The sequence below is a fragment of the Ochotona curzoniae genome, unplaced genomic scaffold, assembly GCF_017591425.1.
Source record: "Ochotona curzoniae isolate NIBS_2020 unplaced genomic scaffold, NIBS_Ocur_1.0 scaffold_2476, whole genome shotgun sequence".
In the NCBI taxonomy this organism is placed as follows: Eukaryota; Metazoa; Chordata; class Mammalia; order Lagomorpha; family Ochotonidae; genus Ochotona; species Ochotona curzoniae.
In genome coordinates this window covers 17,412,567-17,433,075 of record NW_024467095.1, presented here as the reverse complement: position 1 = coordinate 17,433,075, position 20,509 = coordinate 17,412,567, and the positions used below count along the sequence as shown (strand labels likewise).

The 20,509-nt window shown below is 47.9% G+C and overlaps 1 protein-coding gene across 1 annotated transcript in view; it reads right to left on the bottom strand.

Annotated features, from left to right (window-relative positions):
* Window positions 1–1,795: 1,795 nt before the first annotated feature.
* Window positions 1,796–20,509, bottom strand: part of CREB3L2 (cAMP responsive element binding protein 3 like 2) — a 114,914-nt gene continuing 96,200 nt past the window's right edge. Inside the window, exons 9-12 of the mRNA XM_041002509.1 lie at window positions 9,546–9,645; window positions 9,225–9,351; window positions 7,697–7,913; window positions 1,796–6,647 (exon numbers count right to left, since the gene is read on the bottom strand). Coding sequence (XP_040858443.1) covers window positions 6,572–6,647; window positions 7,697–7,913; window positions 9,225–9,351; window positions 9,546–9,645 — 520 coding nt within the window. The 3' untranslated portion in view covers window positions 1,796–6,571. The remainder of the gene's footprint in view (window positions 6,648–7,696; window positions 7,914–9,224; window positions 9,352–9,545; window positions 9,646–20,509) is intronic.

Genomic DNA, 20,509 nt, shown 5'->3' with positions numbered 1-20,509 from the left:
GCCCCTCCAGCTGGTTCATTTTCTCTTTATACCTGTAACAGTCCCCTGCTCCAGTAGCACTCATTGTCAGAGCTACCAAGGGTGATTTATCCTGGCATCCGAGCACACATCTAGGACACTGGACACCCTCTTAATTTACTCCTGATAGCTGTCACTTTCCTTCTATGCACAAAGTGACAACTAGAGTGAAATGAGATAATGCACGTGTTTATACTCACCTGAATCATGGTAGGCCTGCCTGGGAGACTGGATGCTGAAGAGTCTGGGATCAACCTGTAAGTCAGTATATCAAGGTCAATGGAACCTGTTTTACACGCAGATCTTACTAGTCAGGTATAGTGACACCAAACAGCTGCCCCTGAAACTGTCAGATGTTTACCGTGGTTCCTAAGGTCACGGTCCCATCACATGAGCACAGAGGGACAGCATCAGCCAATCAGCAGGCAGAGGAAAGTGTAGTCTGTTCCCTGGAGTCAGTCGCTGGGGCAGAGAGAGCGACCTGGAGTGTGCAAACCTCCGAAGGAGCTGGCTGTGGGGTGGATGACTTAGTTTGTGAAATGTGGGTGTGTCCGCCAGGAATTAGCCAGCTCTGGGAAGAGCCCGGCCTCCAGGGTTAGCAAAGCGTCAGAAACACAGAAGAAAGGCATCGTTAAAATACAGCGCTCTCAAATCAGTTTGTACCCTTCTCCTGAGGTGGCTTCCAAAACTGGTCCCCGAGTTAAGAGAGGACACGTTGCCGAAAGCCTTTGCAAGGCAAGGCCCCTTACATGAGAATAGAAGGCCAAATGAGAGTTAAATGCAGTCCCTAAACCAAAAAAGCAAGATTGGGCATGCTGTCACAAGCAAAACATCTATGTTTGGTTTTGTTTTTTTTCCCAGGTAAGCACAGTCCATGGACTTCGTCTAACACCCTGGGCATGCTTTCTCAGAGCAAACAGAGGCCCCACTCTGAACGGACAATCACATTCGGGTGCAAAGGCAGTAGTGGAACGGAGATGGCTCTGCTTGAGTGCCTCGCCCTTATCAATCATTTCGTCGGGGTTTTTGGAGCGTGAACCTGTTTGGCATTCCCTGCCCTGTTGTTCTCTAGACAGCGCGTGCCCGTTGGCACAAGTCCAGCGCCTCCTTCTCCAGCATTCAGAGATGGGAAAAGCAAAATCAAATCCACGGCTTTGGAAATCCAGTTAGGGAAAAGTCGGAGGAGACAGCAAAAATGAGTCAGGCCGGCTGAACCTCCGGAGAATATTGGTTCTCATCCTGTGATAGAGTAAAAACACAATTCCATTTCTCAATGACCTTCCAGCTGACCCCTGGGTGTGGCACTGCCTCACATACACACTGCTGGTTCGAGGCTCTTCTCTCATTGGGATTAGATCATCAGGAAAGAACAGTGAGGAACACAAAACCAAACTTAGAAGAAAAGCAAAATACTTTCAAAACCAGACCGCTAAATTGTTAAAAATAAGACTGGGCAACATTTCACTAAGTAGGAAAAATATTTATTTGCAAGAAATAGAAATACAAAAGCATAACAAGTTTGATTTTTTTTTTGTCCAAACTAAGTACAAGTATCCTACAAAGTCTTTTTATTTTATTGTATTGATATTTACTTCGCTTATGATAAGACTAAAAAGCCAGTTAAAAAAAATAAAGCACAAAAGACAGATAAAAGACTCAAAAATGCACTCAGTTTTTAACACTGCTGGTCTATGCAACCTATTTGAGAAGGGAGGGAAATGCAGGTGCTGGCACAGACTTTATTAAAGCTCACTGCAGATTCTAGTCCGCAGGCTGGTCACTCCTGCTCTGGAAGGATCGCTCCCGGCTTGTCCAACAGCGCTGGTGTTTCCCGTAGACTCAGAGAGCATTTTACCTGGAAGGGAGAATTGCTAAGTAGTGTGGGTCACAGGTCTACGGTGCAAACAGTTCCTGTTCTCACCCAACTGGTGAGCAGCAGAGCCACACTGCTTACTTAACTTGCTGGTTTTCCTTTTCCTGGGATGCAAAGCCTGCCAGCTGGAAATCCACAAGATGCAATGCAAAAGACAGAAGCTGGGCATCTGGTGGACAGCTCCAGCAGGAAGCAAAGGCATGGATGCAAGGTCACCGGCATCGGGCATCACGCGCCCCCGCCCCTCTGCCTCACACAGGCTTATCCATGGCATGGGATCTGTCACCCCGGTTACTCTACCCGTGAGGCTAAAGCAAAACTCAGCACAGCACCCAACACCTTAGTAAGTGCTCCAGAAACATCATTTCCCTATCTCCTAGAAACTGACACAAAACAAAGCATTTCTGAATGTCAGGTGACCCTGAATGACAAAACACAACATTGACCTTTCTCTGCAGTTAAGCGCCGTCCTTTGACTGCATTAGTCCCCAAATGTCCCGCTACGACGACTTACAATGCCTTTAATCCTGACTAGCCAGGCTTTTTAAATGTGATTGCACCCCTATCAAATGAGATTTTCCTAATGGACGTGACCCCATTTCTTTTCTCCTGACTGGTCAACCTGGGAGTGGCCGACTTCCAGGAAAACAATTTTGACATTTGGAAAAAGTTCTTGCCGCTCTCTCCCTCCCCGCCTCCCATTGCCCTGGAATCTAATACCATAAAACCTCGGGGGAAAAGGGATTCCTCAGGCCCCCAGGGGGGCTTGTGTAAGGCACTATTTAAGGCACAATGACATACAAGATAGGGTGTCTGTGCGCACGAGTGTGCCAGTGTGGGAGTGGCTGCTTGGGTCTGTTGGAAAGCTGTAACGAGTGAGATTTCCTTGGTCCTTCTTACTCCCTAGGGCCTCACGCTCTTCCTTAATAAAACTCACAAATCCTAGCAGGGAGCCAAGGAGAGAAGGAAGGAAGGGATGGAGGGAGGAAGAAAGGATGGAATAACCTGACTGTTTCTGGCTCCCTCTCACACTCCCCACTGGCTCCTGTAACAGCATCCCAGGAGGCTTATCCAGCTCTGCTAATTGTCTCAGCTGAAAGCAGTGACAGAAAATGACTGTCCGCAGAGCACCACCCGCTGAGAGCTTCCCGGGCCTGCCAGGCCTGAGAGCGGGAGTGCCTGTGCCTTTCATCCAGGTTCTCAAAGACCAGATTCCCCAGAACTCAATGACTGGCTTAAGGCAGAGCAGAGGGAGGCCACACACCCCCTCTTCCATCTCTGGCCTCCCCGTGGGGACAGGGGCAGCTCGGATGGCCCACTCCTTGCTGGGGGGTGGGTTGTCTCTTTTGCATTCGGCTGCAAAGCAAACTGTAAGTGACAGGTGTTCAGAGGAGCTGGCCCTGGGCGGCTCTGATCTGCCTGGGCCTCAGCACGGAGAGCAGCCATGAGATGCTGTGAAAGGATCTCAATAAAACATACAAGACAACGCTGTTGGCCAGGGTCCCACGCTGGAATAAGAAAGAATTAAGTCAGTCCTTCTTTGTGGACACGTGGGATTCACGGTCCCCTTTCAGCATCTGAGCTGAACTGAGACTTAGAAAGCAAACCGGCCGTCTATTCATAGCCAGTCTGTAAGTAACTTGAACTGAAAGCTGCCTTCCTAATCTACAAATGAGGTCTCCAAATAAAATCATGTTAACCGACAGGTTATCTAATTTTGCCTACATTGATGTCAAAGCTCACCCCACTTCCTACCAAACAGGAGCAGCCTAGTTCGGCTGTCAGATCTTTACATAACCCTCTCCTCCTGCGAGCCTGGCTCCGGAGCCCCAGCACTTCAGACACTCTTTCTTCAAACTGGCACCAAGGCCTTTGGCTGACACCATCATTTCCTGAGTGTCCTGGGGACCTGGGCCTCACTGTTCTCTACATATCCGCAAGGCGGCCCCTTAACTAGTGCAGTCAAGATAGGGCAAGGGGAAGGCCTGCTTGCATGATCAAAGAGTTAACTGATCAGATTCTCAGTGGCTTAGGGCTGGCAGCTGGAACAGGCCAGAACTGTTCACGCTCTGGCAGAAATCTCCAGTATGAAGCACCGGTTAGACCGTGGGATGTTTGCTTAGTGCGGACATGATCTACAGCCTGTGAGCGCAGCCTTGGACCGAGGACAGGCACACCCCATCAGATATCTGGGGCCCATCTGCCACTCGCTCCCCGACCCCCCCACGTCCTCTTGACCCACTTTTGCCCTCCTTTGGTTCCCTTTACTCATTCAAGCGAGGAGATTTTTTTTTTTTCCCCAAAAAAGAACAGCAAAATTTGCCTTTAGAACCTACTTTAAAGGGCTGCTGGCTAGCTGGCTGTTCTGCAAAGATGGTTTCCTTGAAAAAGCCTTGCTACGGTGACATGCAGCAACGGTAGGTAGGGCAGAAAACGAAATCCTCCGTGCAGCAAGGACAGAGACTAGAAGCTTCTTTCTCCCTTTTCCTTCCTCATTCAGAAGAGCAAGATTTCCTCTGTGGAAGCCTGAATCCCCAGTGTGGGTCCGTCCCCGTAGCTGGTGGATGTGCGGGGGCTGCCCATTCTCTCCCTTCCGCCCTCAAGTGTGACAACTTCTCTTTCCTCACTGTGCAAATACACATCACTCGAATCCATTCCATCTGCTTGCCTTCTGGGACCTCACAGGCTACCTAGGCCGGACAAACACACGGCAGTTTAACAGAAGCATAGGTCAGCAATGGTTCAAGGTCACCGGACACTGACCGGGCCCAGCAGGATCCAGAGAGAAGTCTAGCAGAGGCCATCGGTCGCCCCCTTCCTCGCTGCGACACAGACAATGGCTGGGACAGTGAGAACCGTGCAGACAGCAGGGCTGCCAGGCCCATAGCAGTCCTGATGCGAGTGAGCAGACACGTTGGGCTGTTTCCCAGGCTGGAGGCACCTCCGTCACAGCAGGGACAGTGAGGAGTCACTCACCATGGTGACTCTAAATGAACTCAGGCGGACCACGCAGGGATTGTGCTCGTGTGGCACAATGGCAGACTCACGTGACACCAAATCCAGTCCCTGATAGGGAATGGGAGGCCTGCATGTGGCTTAATCCTTCTTAAGTTCAGTGACCATGTAGATGACAAGCAAGAGAGAGAGACAGGGAACCTCAAGCCAAAGGCCCTTCAGCTGCTACTAAAAATAAAATACAAGATGTAAGCAAATTTCCTACATGAGATCTTTTACAAGCTAGAGAAAAACACTTAAGGGAATCTTCTACTTTATATAATACAAGACCATTTTCATATCTTTGTATGAAATAGGAAAGAAAAAATAATTAACTACAAAAGTTTACTTTTAATCATTAAAAAAAAAAAGAATAAAGTAGGGGAGGGGTTGGGTTGTATCTCTTTGGGTGAGCTGCAACATTGCCAAACCTGCCAGTAAAAGTAAGGGCATGAAGGCTCAAAAGTCACCTATGCCCGATCTGACTGACCCACGCTGTTAGAGCAGAAGACGCAGGGGGCAAAAATGGAAGTGCAGAAGGCAGGACAGGAGGAGGGGCCAGAGGCAGGCGTGGCCAGGAGCTGGCAAGGTGGCCAGGCAGAGGACCTCCGCACTCTGTTACCGGAACCAGGGCGGGAGCGCATCGGACCGCAAACCGCAGACTGGCGCAGGGCAGACACTGCTCTGTCTTTCTCTCTGAGTTCGTCCCCTTTGTAAGGAGGCAATGACATAAGGGAGATTTCTCAAAGGGAACTGCTTTACAGTCCTCCAGTACAAAGAAAGAAGAAAACGTCATCTGGAAAGACTGGGGATCCCAGAATCTAGGGACTCCCCCATCACCCCCAAACCAGCTCTGAAGGCCAGAAGAGCAGTTTGGAAGGAAGCTGTGGATTGCTCTGCTGTGGCTGCGAGCAGAAAGCCTGGGCGAGCTAATAAATACTATTTACAAAGGGGGAGGAGAAGCTGCAGAGGCAGAACTATGGTGGGGTGGGAGTTGGGGTGGGGCACGTCGTGGGGTAGAATCCTACTGGCAACAGGGCAGAGCAGGTATGCCAGGAGTGGAGAAGCCTGATCCCTTCAGGCATTGCACTTGCGGCCTGAGAATATGAAGGGACGCCCTTGCCCACCGCTGCCTGAGCTGGACCGCGGTCAGGTGAGGGCTCCAGATGGCAGGGGTTGGTGGTGCGAGGCGAGGTGCTGATACGTCAGAAGCATTCACATGGGAGCCCCGGGTGTGCACGAAGGAGGACAGGAGTCACCGCTCTGCCAAATCTCAACAGGCATCATGGCATTCTGGTGGCTAGAGTCTGGGGTGGCCATCGAGCCAGTCTTGTCTTCAGAGAGGAGTCACACCTCATAGAAGAATCGAGCAACATCTTGGGTTATTTGTTTGTTGGCATCCCTGGTGGGAACAAGCCCGCTTGTCCCACTCACACCCCTAAAATCATATCCTACAGCGGTAAGAGGCAGGGAGGGGCAGATGCAGAGCAGGGGGAGGGGCAGGGACCAGAGGGTAAGATGCTCTCACGCTGCAGGTGGAAACCCCAGGCTGGTCTCCCATCTAAAGCCATGACGCCCTCATCTGTGTCTTTGTTAAGATCCAGTGACAAAGAGGACAAGCTTATGACCGGGGTGATTCGTGGTTGGAGAAGCGGAGTTAAGGGCAACTGGGAGGAGCCAGCCTCTTCAAAAGGTAGTGTTCACTCGCCTGTCCAGCTGGACGACTTTCAGCGTTTCGTTGCCCTCCAGTTCGGTGCTGACTCTGCGAAACCATGGAAAGGGAAAAGTATTAGGCACCGATTGCTCCAGCTCTCAGGACACAGCCATTCGATGACTGCGACCTGTGGCCTAGCCCAGCTTCCTCCTGTCCTTTCCTCCGTTGCTCAAGCTCCCCTGCCAACCTACCCACTCTGTCCACATTCCTACCATCACCCTACCCAAGAGAACGCGCTCGCTGCAGAGTGTAAGTCTGGTGGTTTGGTAACTGGCTTGTTCTAAGTCGCTGTAAGTTACTGCAACCCCCAAGGATGTTGGGCCTGAGCTAAAGTCTGGGGAGATGAAAATCAAAGGATCCCTGGCATGGAAGAGCTAATAGTTCAGACAAAGATTTACAAATAGTTGGAGATACTGAGGAGGGATCAGGAAAGAAATATTGTGTTCACAGCCCAGAAAGTCTCCAGGTAGGCAGAGGAGGGTGAGAAGAGGCGACAAAACATGAGAGATTTCACTGTGGCCTTGAGGACTGAGACAAGGGGAGAGGGAAGGCTCTGTCCCGAGCCAAGCAATGCAGCAATTAGACCCTCAAGAGCTTCCGGGAGGGACTCCAAGCATTCCCTATAAAGCAAACACTCATCATGCTTTGCCTCTTAGGATAGCAGAAACAATTTACATGACAACACATGTACAGTGATTCCATCTTATAAGGGTCAGCCCACGTGAGACCTACATACATAATAGACACACAAAAGTGGTCTATCATTGCGAGCCTTCCCCTTCAGGGTTAGGGTTAGAAAGCTGCAGAAAAAAAATCCGCAATGGGATCTTCCACTCATGTGGGAATAGCCTCATTTCTGGGAGGGCTGGGATCAGATCTTGGTTAAATCGACAGCTAGTCCACACATCACCTGCATGGAGAGGGGTGTCTGCACACACAGCTCGCATTGGATCTTCTTCCTGTCTCTTCTCAGGGCAGCTACGGGCCAACAGCAGACTCTCCTGGGTCTGGGGCAGTCTACACCCCACAGCGTCTGCTGCTAACTTAACCCATTCTCAGTGCATCAGTAGAGCCCAATCTGTGACTCTAGGACTCACAGATGCTGCTGCAGTTCCGACAGCACTGACTCCTCCAGGCTGGTCTCATTTGAGATAATAAAATGAGGAAGATCCACGTCGGCTCTGGACTCCAGCCCTGACACCCTGAGCAGGGAGGAGCCTCTGTCCCAGCCCCCCAGCTCCCCGGCTGAGGATGGGCTGGACGGCTCCTCCAGGGCAGAATGTTCTTCATAGATGAGCAGGTTCCGGGATCTCACTGAGGACAGAGCAGAGGAACATGGTGTTAGCAAGAGGCCACAGGGGTCCCCTACATCCCCTCACTCCCCCATGGCCAGGGCTGGCAGCAGAAGACAAATGGTGGGTCCCTGTTGTCCAGGACTCAAGGTGCCTGAACTGAACTGGATTTTTCATAAAGGCTTCAGGGTTTCAGAGATTCCTCATCAAAAACATTATGCCCATTATACCATGCTGGAAGTACAACAAAAAAGCAAAAATGTACACCCAATAAACTACCACCTTCCACTGCTTTGAAAATAAAACTCCCTCCCTGCCAACCCATAACAATCAAGGAAAATCAATTCTTGCTAAGTCGGAGTCAAATACTCAAGAGGTTCAAATGGTCTTGCAAGGGAATGAGGTACAAGGACATTAGCACCCTGAAACTGAAGAGAGGGTACAAAGTCAAGGCCATGAATCAAAGGATGAATAATCTCATTTGTGTTAGAGTCAGTCACATAGGTGGATGTGAGTCTCTTCCAATTCTCTACAACACGGAAGTTGACTTTTAAATAAATTTAGATATAATCTTTGAGGAAGGGAGTAAAAATAATTTCTCAACAGGTCATGAAAATAATTTAATTGGAATATTAGCCTTCCGGTCATATACCTGGCACCTGCCCAATGAAGACCAGACATTTCAGGATGGAAAAACCATCCCATCTCAAACATAAGTCCTCATGACACTAAGCTAATTCTATTAGTAAGGATATTTGTGTACAATCTCCTTTTCACTATCCTTCTATTACCTTTATATTTAAAAGAGATGTTATCCACATATGATTATATGTATACACAAATACATGTATGTATATGTATGTGTGTGTGTGTGTGTGTTTGAAAATCAAACACCTGAATCTCTGAATTCTCTCAATTGTGGGTGTCATGTTTTGTAAGAAAAGCTCATTATCTTATTGTACAGATTCTCATGGTAGCACACATTCCATCTAGCGGAAATGCAGTTCTCTTACAATGTCATGGGAAACAACGCTCCCTTTAAACACACGCATCTCTCCTTATAGACCCAAACAAAGGGGATGTTAGAAAGCATTAGGGCAGAATCTCCAGCAATAGTTAACACACTGTGTTCTATCAAGCTCTCGAGAATTCCCAGGGATGCTCCAGCTTAACTGTGAGGGAGAGGCAGCAGGACAAGCATGGGCTGGGGTACCAGCAGCCACCTGTGAGCAAGTGGAGAAATCCTACTTGTACCATATTTTAAAAATCGAGTTTTAGGAAGCTCCAGAGGAACAAAATGCAACACTTCCCAAGCTGATGGTGGCTGTCTTACCAACAGATGCTGTGTACGGCTCCGGCATGGAATGCTGGCTGGGCAGTGCCATCTTGGTGGCAGAAGGATAGGGCTTATAGCCCTGGAAGAAGCTGCCGAAGGCCACGGCAAAGCACAACACTACGACCTGGGGACGGAAGACAGGAATTGGAGGCTGTGGGTTGCAGGCTGAAGGCCAAGGAGAGACGCTCCCCTTCATCAGGCCTGCAGGTGGGACGCACAGGTCACATCGTCAAACAGAGAAACAGCATTCTTTCTCCAGCCCACACAGCACTTGGCCTTGAAAAGGAACCCAACCTGGGTCAGTTAGGTCAAACTCACCATGAGACAGGTGCCAGTCTGTGTGCCAGCCAACTTGCAGGTACGAGAAACCTTGCCCATCACCAAGGTCTGCAGCTTCTGCAGCTGTTGCAGCAGAGTCCTGTCATGGTAATAATCGGAGGCCGTGAGGGGAATCAGAGAGATAAGAGACGCTGCGTGATGGCCCTACCTCTGCTGTGCTCTGCAGCACTGTGAGACTTTGTGCCCGCCTCGAGCAGACCGAGCAGGCTCCTTTCCTCCGGGTGCAGATACAGACAACAGCACCTTACCAGTTTGTTCCGTTACAGTGTGATGCTAAGAGATGAACACCTCCCTGACAGGTGTGACTTGTTAGTTAACAACAACAACAACAAAAAGCATCGCCCTGATTGGAAGGCTGTTAACGATCTGAATTTTGTATCTCTCCCCCTGCAAAAATGGAGGTAGTGAATTTTGATTGATTCTTAACCGAAAAAGAAAAGAAACCAAACCCTCAAGGTAATGGCATTAGGAGGGTGGCCCTCTGGGAAGTAATTAGGTCACGAGGATGAAATGGTTAGTGAATGAGCTTCGTGCTCTTAAAAGGGATGAAAAGAACGGAAACGGCTTCCTCCTGCAGGCCAGGACACAGCTGGACGGTCCTTTCCACCAACTAGAAAGTAAGCACTCACCAGACGCCAAACTGCCAATGCCTCAGCCTTGGCCTTCCTGGCCTCCAGCGCTGGGAGGCACAACAAGTTACACAATTTCTCCATTCATGGTATTTTGCTATAGAAGCTTGAGCAGACAAAGATAACGGTGATTAGAAGCACTGACTTATCCAAGAGATGTGAAATACCGATGAATAGTAAGAGAAAAGAAGAAAAAGACTAGCAGAAAATGGCTGGAGGCATAGCTGGAGGAGGCTGTGGCTGGACAAGACAGCAGCATCACTAAACAGGAGGCCTTTGGGAGGCAGGAGAGAGAGGGAGAGAAAAAAAAGAGAGAGAGAGAGAGTGAAGTTCAGGGCACGGGACAGGCACCTGCGCTGATGTCTGGAGATCCTAAAGGTTCACCGGCTCCTCCACAGTGAGAAAGGTGGCCAAAGACATCTGATAGGCCAGACTCTCAGGCGCAGAGCCAGGGGGTTTTGGAACTAACCCTCTGATAGAGACTTTGGTCTTTCTCTAGGAAAAGACAGTGTGGTAGCAAAGGAGATATTTTATCCCTAAAATTGGGCAGCTGGGCCTCCCCTTAGAGGGGAAAGGCTTGGAGATGAGAATGGGGTCCTATACTCTGTTCTGTGTGAGATCAGAACTCAAGAGAGGGCAGACGGCGATTTGCTCTGCAGCTCCACAGTGCGTGGCATAGAGGGGGATCTGAGGACACACCCTCCCAGGCCACAGCAGGTGGGATGGGTTCTGTGTGAGAGTGCAAAGAGTGGACGCTTCTCCTTGCCCTCCCTCCCGATCCCCAAGCCCAGTGTAGCATTGGAGACTTTCTGAGCAGATGCTTTTTCTTGAGTCTCACAACAAATCCACACTGTGAGACGACACTAGGGGGCCACCCGAGTTCATCACCCCATCAAGGATTTGTAGAATTCTAGGCATTCATAGCAAATTTGCTTCTCATCACACTCTAACTCCTGAACCACTATCAAGTGTTGGAAAGACAAGCAATGTTTTCCAAGCTTTGCTATTTCTCCGATAAGCAGTAAGGGAATACATTCTCCCAATTTAAACAAATCAAAGATAGGTTGACCATGAACTTGCTTTCAGTAGTGTTAAGACAGGTGGGAGAACTGGAGCAGTCCACACTGTGCAATGAAGCATTCACAACTGAAAAATTCAGGATTGGACCCACTGTGTTTTTGCATTACAAAGTAATATTAATGGAAGTAAAGCAAAATCATTTATTACAACATTAAATTATATTTAGCGTGAAGATCTTTCTTTTGTATGAGCTGTTTATCTTTTTTCTCTGGTTACATGCACACTGGAGCTGGTTTACATTTATGCATAGCTCTGCAGGCCACAGATTCTCGGAAAGCATGATGCATGCTACTCAGGGCAGAGAAATACTGATAATGTGAGCACTTTAAACACTAAAGGGTCACACCTAAGTGGTTCCGTGATACAACAATTTCTTTTCCCTCCTCAAGGATTTTGTCCCTTCTCTCAGAATTTCTCCAGAATATCCCCTCCTACTCATTAACAGGGCTGCCTTGAACAAGCAGCCACCTCTGGAGTAGGCACTCCTTCACCCAGAGCTGAGACTTTGCTGGCACTACCACGCATGGGACCGACCACCAGGTGTAATACCAGCCACAAAAACTTCACTGTTGTATTTCTGGAAGTCCTGGACCCACAGATAAGACCACATGGTACATTTTTCTCTTGTGTGTTGGTCATTTGTCACATTGCCAATTACTCAGATTGCAGCTGTCTGCCAAGCTATGGGGAGGGCTTCTCTGCCCCTTTGACATGCTGAAGAGCCACTTGAGTAATGGCTGCCACTTTTGCAAGGCATCCTGATTCTCCATTGGGCAGTCCTGCTGCCTGTGTCAGTAGCCTTGAAGAGTTGGAGTCAAATGGCTCTGTGCGTCAGTGGGCCACCTTTCTCCACCCAGCTCTCAGTCAGATGGAATCTTGCTAGATGGTGCCAAAGCCACATTATGTTTGCTCTAAGGTCTTAAAGGTGTTTGGAAAGAGAAGCTAACGTTTCTATTATTTGCCACAGGTCTCTGTCTACCTGGACTCAACCCACAGGTCCTCCTTGCCCAGCCCTCCTCCCTTGGTCCTTAGAGCACGAGAAGTCAGGAAAAACAGTGTCACACAATTGCTTGCTCAGGCCTGTTCCTCCTTCCCCAGGATATAGTTTCTCCCAGAAGGCTCTGCATGCCTTCCTAAAAATAGACTTCTAGCAGGCAAGATACACAAGATTACTTCAAAATGTTCACAGAAAACAGGATTGAAAGTTTATTTTGGTGCAAAAAAAAAAAAAGAGAGAGATCTTTCAGATGCTAATTCATTCCTGAAATGGCCACAATGGTCCCAGCTGGGATGATCCAAGGCCAGGAGACAGGAGCTTCTTCCCAGTTTCCCACACGGGTGCAGGGACCCACACTTGGGCCATCTTTCACTGTTTTTCCAGGCACGTTAGCAGGTAAGGAGGTAGACTGGGAGTAGAAGAGCCAGGCCTTGAACTGGCGCCCATATGGCATGGTGGCACTGAAAATGACAGCTTTACTCACTGCACCATGGCACCGGTCCCCTTTCCAAAAACTTTTTGAAGTACTCTCAGACGTGGAGTCCACTGATAGAATTTCTCAGCCTCAGGGTGGAGAAATCAGCTCTCTGGCCCCCACTGCAGGTGCCAGAGGGCTTTAGATTTAGAGGAACCATTTAAGCATGGCTGGAAGAAGCAGAGGAAGTTTCATTGGTTACTGACTGTGTAGGGCATGCCACGTGGGATTCATCAGCAGGTCCTTTCCAAACTCAAAGATGGTTCTATGCTGAATCTACCACAAATGAAAATGGTTGTGTACCAGTCCCTGATTTCTAACAATGGATCACTCAGCTCTTTGAAATGAGCAAAGATGTTGTTTAAAGTATACATTTTTTTTTTACTTGAAAATTGGGTGGAAATCATTTGAGACTAATACCATGCTGCTTGTTTTTGCTCCTTCTATTTAGGCTGGTGAAGGTAAACTGAATTATGGTAGAGAAGATAACACTCCCGGGCCCGCTCAACGAACAAGCGAGAAGCATTTCAGCGGAGTAAATCAGATTCACTCACCCAGCCCCAGCATCTCAACAGATTCCTATGATCTGATAAACCTTGGGAAATTCACATACATTCATAACAGAAACACCCACTTCCATCATAAAGTTAGTTAACAGTAATTGGGTGCCCACTGATTAAGTTGTAGGAACTGCCTGTCTTGAGACACTAAGCATAAGCCTGGGTCATTTCATAATACACACATTCGGAGAAATAAGTCACTGTGTAAACATCAGAGTGTAATTATGTAAGCGAGGGTGACCACAACGCCGCTAGTTGGTTAAATTTTATGGGATCACCATTGTGTGTGTGGCCAATCATTCATGACGTGTCATTATGTGACATTAGATGGTGTAAGTCTCAGACAATAATAAGAAAACCTAAGAGGGCAGCCAAAACCAATCTGACCCCATCACTTGTATGCTTTCCAAGACGGTGCAACGCGGTAACTGAATCGATGCCCTCATAAAATTAATAACAAAATGCTTTAGGTATTTTTTTAAATAAAATCCAATGACATTAATATCACACTGACAACAGCTCAACCACAGGATCTATGTCCACCATTAGATGTCAAGATGTTACCATGAAGAGGATTCAAGTTAGAGATAGAAGAGCCATAATAGAACCCAGGGACAAACAGCAAATAATAGAACCCAGTGGCAATGAAGTACATGCTAACAGAATTTCAACGACGAGGACATCTATAAAAGCCATAGGGTAAAATGAATACTTATATCAAAGAGAAAAATGAAGATAATAGATAAAAGCATCAAGGATGCTTTTTTCCCCCCTGTGTTCCATGTCAGGAAGTCAAACTTCAGCTTTATTTAGAAAACTGGAAAATGTAAGAGCTACCCCTTTGTCAGAGGGGAAAAACGTAGATGCTGGCTTGACGACTGCTAAGCTGTTACACATTCCAGTACACTGGAACAAGAGGATGGGCTCCGAGGGCAGAGGACCCCTGGTGCAGTTGCTGGGCGCCTGCCACTCAGCTCCGGCAGTTCTGAGCACAGGCAGCTAATCAAAACGAATTCTCCTGACCACTTCAGCTAGGAGACTCCTGAGAGACTCCACCTCCTGGGGTGCCTCTGTGGAAGAATGTTTGCGGTCTCCTTTCGCTGGTGATAGACGAAGCCCGCTCTTTTTTACCGGAAGCCGATAACCCCTAAAGTGATATGTTGGTCTGAGGTGACGGAGCAGTTTCTCGGATGCTGCTGGCTGCAGCCTCGCACGCTTGGCTCACAGCTCCTGCCCCGCCTGCATGATGGGTCAGGTGCAGGAAATGCAGCCAGCCGAGAGATGGAAAAATTATTTGAAAACTAAAGCTATAGTCAGCCATAGCACAGACCCAGTAGTACTTTCAAATCTCAGTATAAAAATCCCCTTTACTATTGTATTTTAAATCATTAGTGATTATGGCTAATTATGGCTTAATGAATTCTTGGGCTTCTGGGAGTAAGGTCTTAATTTAGAGGGGGGAAAAACATTCTTAGCATACGTTTTACCTGGGTCAACAGATTTTTTTTTCACAACTTGCTAAACTGGAGTGTCCCACACTTGATTGAAAATGTGGATTTTGTCCTGTGGTGAGATGTAAAAATAAACTTAGTGGCTATCCTGCAGATCCTTGCAGAAGAGCAGTCGAAGGCAGCTGCCAGCCTTGCCCAAAATAAACTGTCACCCTGTATCTTGCATGGCACATCCACGGAAATTGGGCAAAACATTCAAAAGCATCCAAGAGCGTGAGACATAATCTTGCAATAACTGGGAAATGCACCAGCATGCTTTCTTTGCATTTGGTGTAACTTTTCCTTTTCTCTTCTGTCTCTTTCATCTCTAAGAATGAGACAGAGCATGAGAGGGAATGAGAAGAAGCACATGGTTCTTATATGTTAGGTACCTAATTTCCTATTGGACTAGGCAATCACAACCCAAGAAAAAAAATAAAGCCTGGGCATTCGCAGTTACTTGGAATCTTGGGGTCTTCAGCTCGGGCTCAGTATTTAGACACATTCCTCGTCAAATCTCACCCTTGGAAGTGGAACTTGCTGGGCTACCGTGCGTGGGCACATATGTGTGTACAAAACACTCTAGTCATTCAGTCTCTATCGGAGGTATAGGAATGGTCTTACATTCCTATGGAAGTACCTTGGAGGAATAATTTCCAAGTATCAGGTCATGAATTGTTAGTGAGTAGACTGTAAAATCAACTGAGCTGTGATTGGTGTATTTTTTTAATGAAACAATGAGATTGGAATACACAGTCTCAGAGGGTATCACATGGGTTTAGTAACTACTAACTGATGAAATGCATTAATTATTTTATCGGACACACAGTTACATGTTCCCATGGTGGGTCATTTTAGTAGATAAAATGTAAAATCACTGTACAATCAAACCAGTCTGGGTGTCATTTATTTAGTAAACACGAGCTAAAACCACAAAATCAGTGATTGTGAAGCGGTTAGCCTCATGACAAAAACAAAAAAGCATGGCATACCCTTCCAAGGCAAAACCCGCCCTGAAATCACCACAGCCCATAATGCCCCCAGTCCCAGTCCGGCCATCTCGAGCTGGGACCCAGGAAATTCTGAGGAGGACAGGGTGTCCACAGCTAACACCTCTCTACCACAAGGGCCTCTGGTGGAAGATGGCGTGGTAGTAAGACACGGTGTCTATTAGAACAGGTTCTCTATGTTTTGTAAGGACATTTAAGATCCATGCCCTCTGGGGCCCGGAGTGTAGCCTAGTGATTGAAAGTCCTCGCTTTGCACATGCCAGGATCCCATCTGGGTGCCGGTTTGTATTCTGACTGCTCCACTTCTTATCCAGTTCCCTACCTGTGGCCTGGGAAAACACTCAAGGACTGCCCAAAGCCTTGGGACCACACGGGAGAGGAAGAGGAGTCTCCTGGCTCCTGGCTTCAGATTGGCTCAGTTCTGGCCATTGTAGCCACTTGTGGAGTGAACCAGTGGATGGAAGCGCTTCCTCTCTGTCTCTCCTTCACTCTGTAAATCTGACTTTCCAATTAAAAAAAAGCAAATAAATCTTAAAAAAGAAAAAAGAACCATGCACTCTGTCAAGGACCTAGACACTGAAGTGTGACATACACAAACCAACCATGTAAGACAAAATGCCAACAAACACCTATTTATTTATGATCCTTGAGGGTTGTTCATGGAGCTATGGGCTAAATGAAAACATAAATGAATTCTCTTTTTTTCTTGCTGGGTAATTGCTGTATTACAAGAGGTTTATTTATGTGGCAGGGACTAAACAGCATCTCCAAGACACTCTATTACCCACTGGCTGAGGGATGCAAAGCAGAAAATTGTGGTATATTTTCTAAAGTTGTGCAATTTCTGCCTTTACTATTAAATCACACTAGCATGCTTTTCTAATCTCTCTGAAGTTCAAATATTTCCATGTAAAAAGAAAGAAAGCTAATATTCTCCACACAATCAGGAGTTACAGGTTACGGAGGAATGAAAAGCACATTAAAGCAAGCTATAGGTTTACAGAAGAGTCATCAGTTCTTACATGGTCTCTCCGTGGACACTGGGGGCGGGCTTGGTCAGCTACTATTAGTCTAAAAGAGAAGAGCACTTCTACAGAGGACCATTACGATGTGTGCAGAGAGCAAACACATACACACCCAGTGCAAACGGATACAGCACCGTGGGCTACACAAACCAATTAGGAGAACCGAGCACAAACAAGACCCAGTAGGCACAGTAGGGGAGACCTTTTCCAAGAACCACACATACGCTGTACAGAACAAGTGGAGTAAGAGAGACAGACTCTAGCCAAGGCTGAGATCGAAGAGGGAAGGTGAGGATCCCTTACTTCCGATCATGATAGAGATACATATCATGACAGGTGCATCTCTGATGGCTTGGGAGGGAGTCTGGGCAAAGAGCGTCAACGAGGCTCACAACCCACCCATCTCAAGGGTTCTCCTCACTCTCCATCACGTCGGGCAAACATGTCCACCGGTGTCCAACACCTGCTCCTTCCAACTTCCCCTATGAACAAACTGGAATTTAGAAAACTTAACCCCCAGGCCTCATAGTCACAGTGGGATGGGAAGGACAGACTCACCCACAGGCGTAACCTGCTCCTTTCTCCTTTTCTTCTTGGCTCTGCTCCCCAACACTGGGGAAAGATGGATCTTTGGGCTTTTTAAATGCTATAGTCCTTGGGGTATGCCAACAAAGATCCTGTCTGCTCTTTCACGTGGGCCACTTCTCAGAGTCGTTTAGGAAACTCTTCAGCCGGAGCAATGAGATAATGTCTCCCTTTGGCAAAAAGCAAGCCTAGTAACTGCACGTTATAAAAGCAGCGACTTCTTCAAGTTTAAGGTTCTTTAGCTATGACCCAAATTCATCAAGAGCACGGCACCCAAATGGTCTATCCTAGAATGTGGGAGCAACAAGCTCTGCTCTGCTGCGAGTTACAAATTGGCCTCTGATCCAGGAATCTTACGTCTTCCACAAACAAGGTTACACTGAATCCTACACCTGACACACTGGGATGGACCTCAGGCACACACCTGCCCTGTTCACATCCCTCACAGACAGGATCCTTGGTTTCAGAGGTGCTCACGTGCCACCTGCTTTACTTCTGGAGAACAGACGTACAAGTCCACACAGCTCTCGAATATGGACTAGAGCCCCTTGGGCAGCAAGTTCTAAGTTCTATATCAGCATACGATCTAGAAAATATAGGGAAGAATTCCAGACGGGCAAATCTCTTGGGTCCTGCTAATAATACACCCAACAGAGAGGGGTAAGGTTATAGGGGAGATATAGTAGGGTGTTCTAAATGACTGGGTCTGAAAATAGGGCACTCTTGTTCAGGTCTAAAGCTGGCCTTCTGCTGGGATAAGGCAGTGGTCCTTGAAGGAAAGAGGAGGCCAACTACGAGAGAAATGAAGCCAAGAACCCTGGATAGGTATCCGGCACAGTGGGTAAGATGCTGCTCAGGATGCCTGCATCCTATTTCAGAGTGCCTGGGTTGGAGTCCTTTCCTGTCTGATGCCAGCTTCCTGCTACCTGAGAAGCAGCAGGTGATGCTCTAACACCCCCACGACAGAGCTGGACTCAATTCCAGATTCCTGGCTTTGACCTCATTCAGCCCTTACAGTTGTAAGCATCTGGAGAGTAAACCAGCAAATGAAAGTTTGTATCTTTGCTCTGCCTTTCAAATAAATGATTTTTTTTTTTAAAAAAAGAGTTCATATTTTAAAAAGAGAGAAAGTAAAGCAAAGAATACTATTCTGTCACCCAAAGGGCCTGCACTCCAGTGAGTGAACATGGCTTTCTGATTGAGCCCAGGACGAAGGGCCCCCTGGGAGACCAATGTCACTCCTATCTTGCACATTTCTTGATGGTGTGCAATTAGTGAACCACCTCCCACAGGAAGTGTTAAGGTGTTTTCGCACATTTTGTCTCAGCTCTGAGCGGTTCCTGGGGGAGGAGAGGGAAGCAAAGCAAGAAAAGCAAATCGGGCCCTTCCTCCTCCATGTTTCTGAGCCCAGACAAAAGAGTCTTTTTGTCTGGAAACTCAGCTGCCGCTGAGTCCAGAGCAAACAAGACGCAGGGTAGCTTCAAGCGCCAAGCACTGACTTCCATTTGGCTAGATGCAGAAGTCCCCGCAGGGCACAGCCTGGATGTGGTGAAAGAGGATCACTTTCCTTTGGATTGGTCAGTGAGAACACGCACCTGCCTTTCCTGCCGCGCCATGCCTATGGAACAAGGGCACCCAATGGCTCCTGAATCCACTTCCTTTGACCCAGGATCCTGCTCACTTATCAAAGTCATTTCTCTTCCGCGCAGCTGCCTCCAGGACAGTAATACAAGAAGCACCAACAGGAACACAAACACAGGTGTGTGTTCACTTGGCCCAGCCCTGTACTTAGTTTAAACACTGAGTCACTGACACGGTGTGATGTGATGACAGGGTCCCAAAGCCTCCTTCCCTTACCCCATTCTCCAAACAGCAACTCGCCATGGCTGGCTTCAGGCCAGGGGCTGTCCTCCGAGCAAGGGGAAGTCCTTGGCAAGAAGCAGGAGGAGAGAGGGGGAAGGAGAGTGAGAGGGAGGCTACCCCTCCCAAATTAAAACACACTCAAAGATACCGGCGGAAGACACCATGTGCGTGGGAGCTCCTTCATCATCTGTGGGAGTGGCCGGCATTGTGGTGCAATGGATTAAGCCTCAGCCTGTGACACTGGCATCCCACATTAATGCTGGTTCATGTGCTGGCTGTGCCCTCATTGCTCCAGTGCCCTAATAATTCACTTGGGAAAGCAGTGATAGACTGGCTCCAACCTTTGCAGTCATTCGGGGAATGAATCACTAGATGGAAGAGCTCTCTCTTAGTATTTTTGCTTTCCAAATCAATCAGTCCATCAAACAAGTAAACAATTAATGTTTTTAGATCATTTGTGGGAAGATTACAGATGAAGCCATGTCAGTCATCAGCACTACAAAAAGGTTGCCCACTAGGAGAAGCAAGCTTTGAAGAGAAGAGGGAAGAGAACGCAGCGAGACGCTGCGAGAATCGTGCTGGAGGCCCCGTCCTCACGGGGCAGAGCAGAAGGCAGGGCGTCCGCTGACATGTTCCCCGCTTTATACGGGATCCAGACACATGAAGACATACTGCGCAGCACTACCTACCTGTTGATTTCATTTCATTTTCACTTACTGATCAGCAGGCAGAGAGAAATAAAGCTAGAAATCTGCCGCCTTTACATCCCAAATGTTCACAGTTGCTGAGATTGGGCCAGGCAGAAGCCAAGAGAGGTGCCATGGGTTCTGGGACATAGCTATTTGAGCAAGTACCTGCTGCCTCTGAGGGAACACCAGGAGGAAGCTCGAACTAGCAGCAGAACCGGGACTCAAACCAAGGTACTTCAATATGAGATGGAGCCAGGCGAAGTGGTGTCTTCACTTTTAAATCAAACATCTGCCCATACATGTGGAACTTTGAGAAGCTGATGGACCAGTGTTGTAGCATGTGTTAATTCCTGCTTGTGAGTCCCAGTTGCTGTGTGTCCAATCCAGCTCATGTGCCTGGGATGGCAGCAGGCAGTGGTTTAAGTGTTTGGGCCCCTACCACCCACATAGGAGACCCAGATGGAGTTCATGGCTGCTGGCTTCCGGTTGGTCTAGCCCTGGTTCATTTGGGGAGTGAATCAGCACGTGGAAGATCTCTGT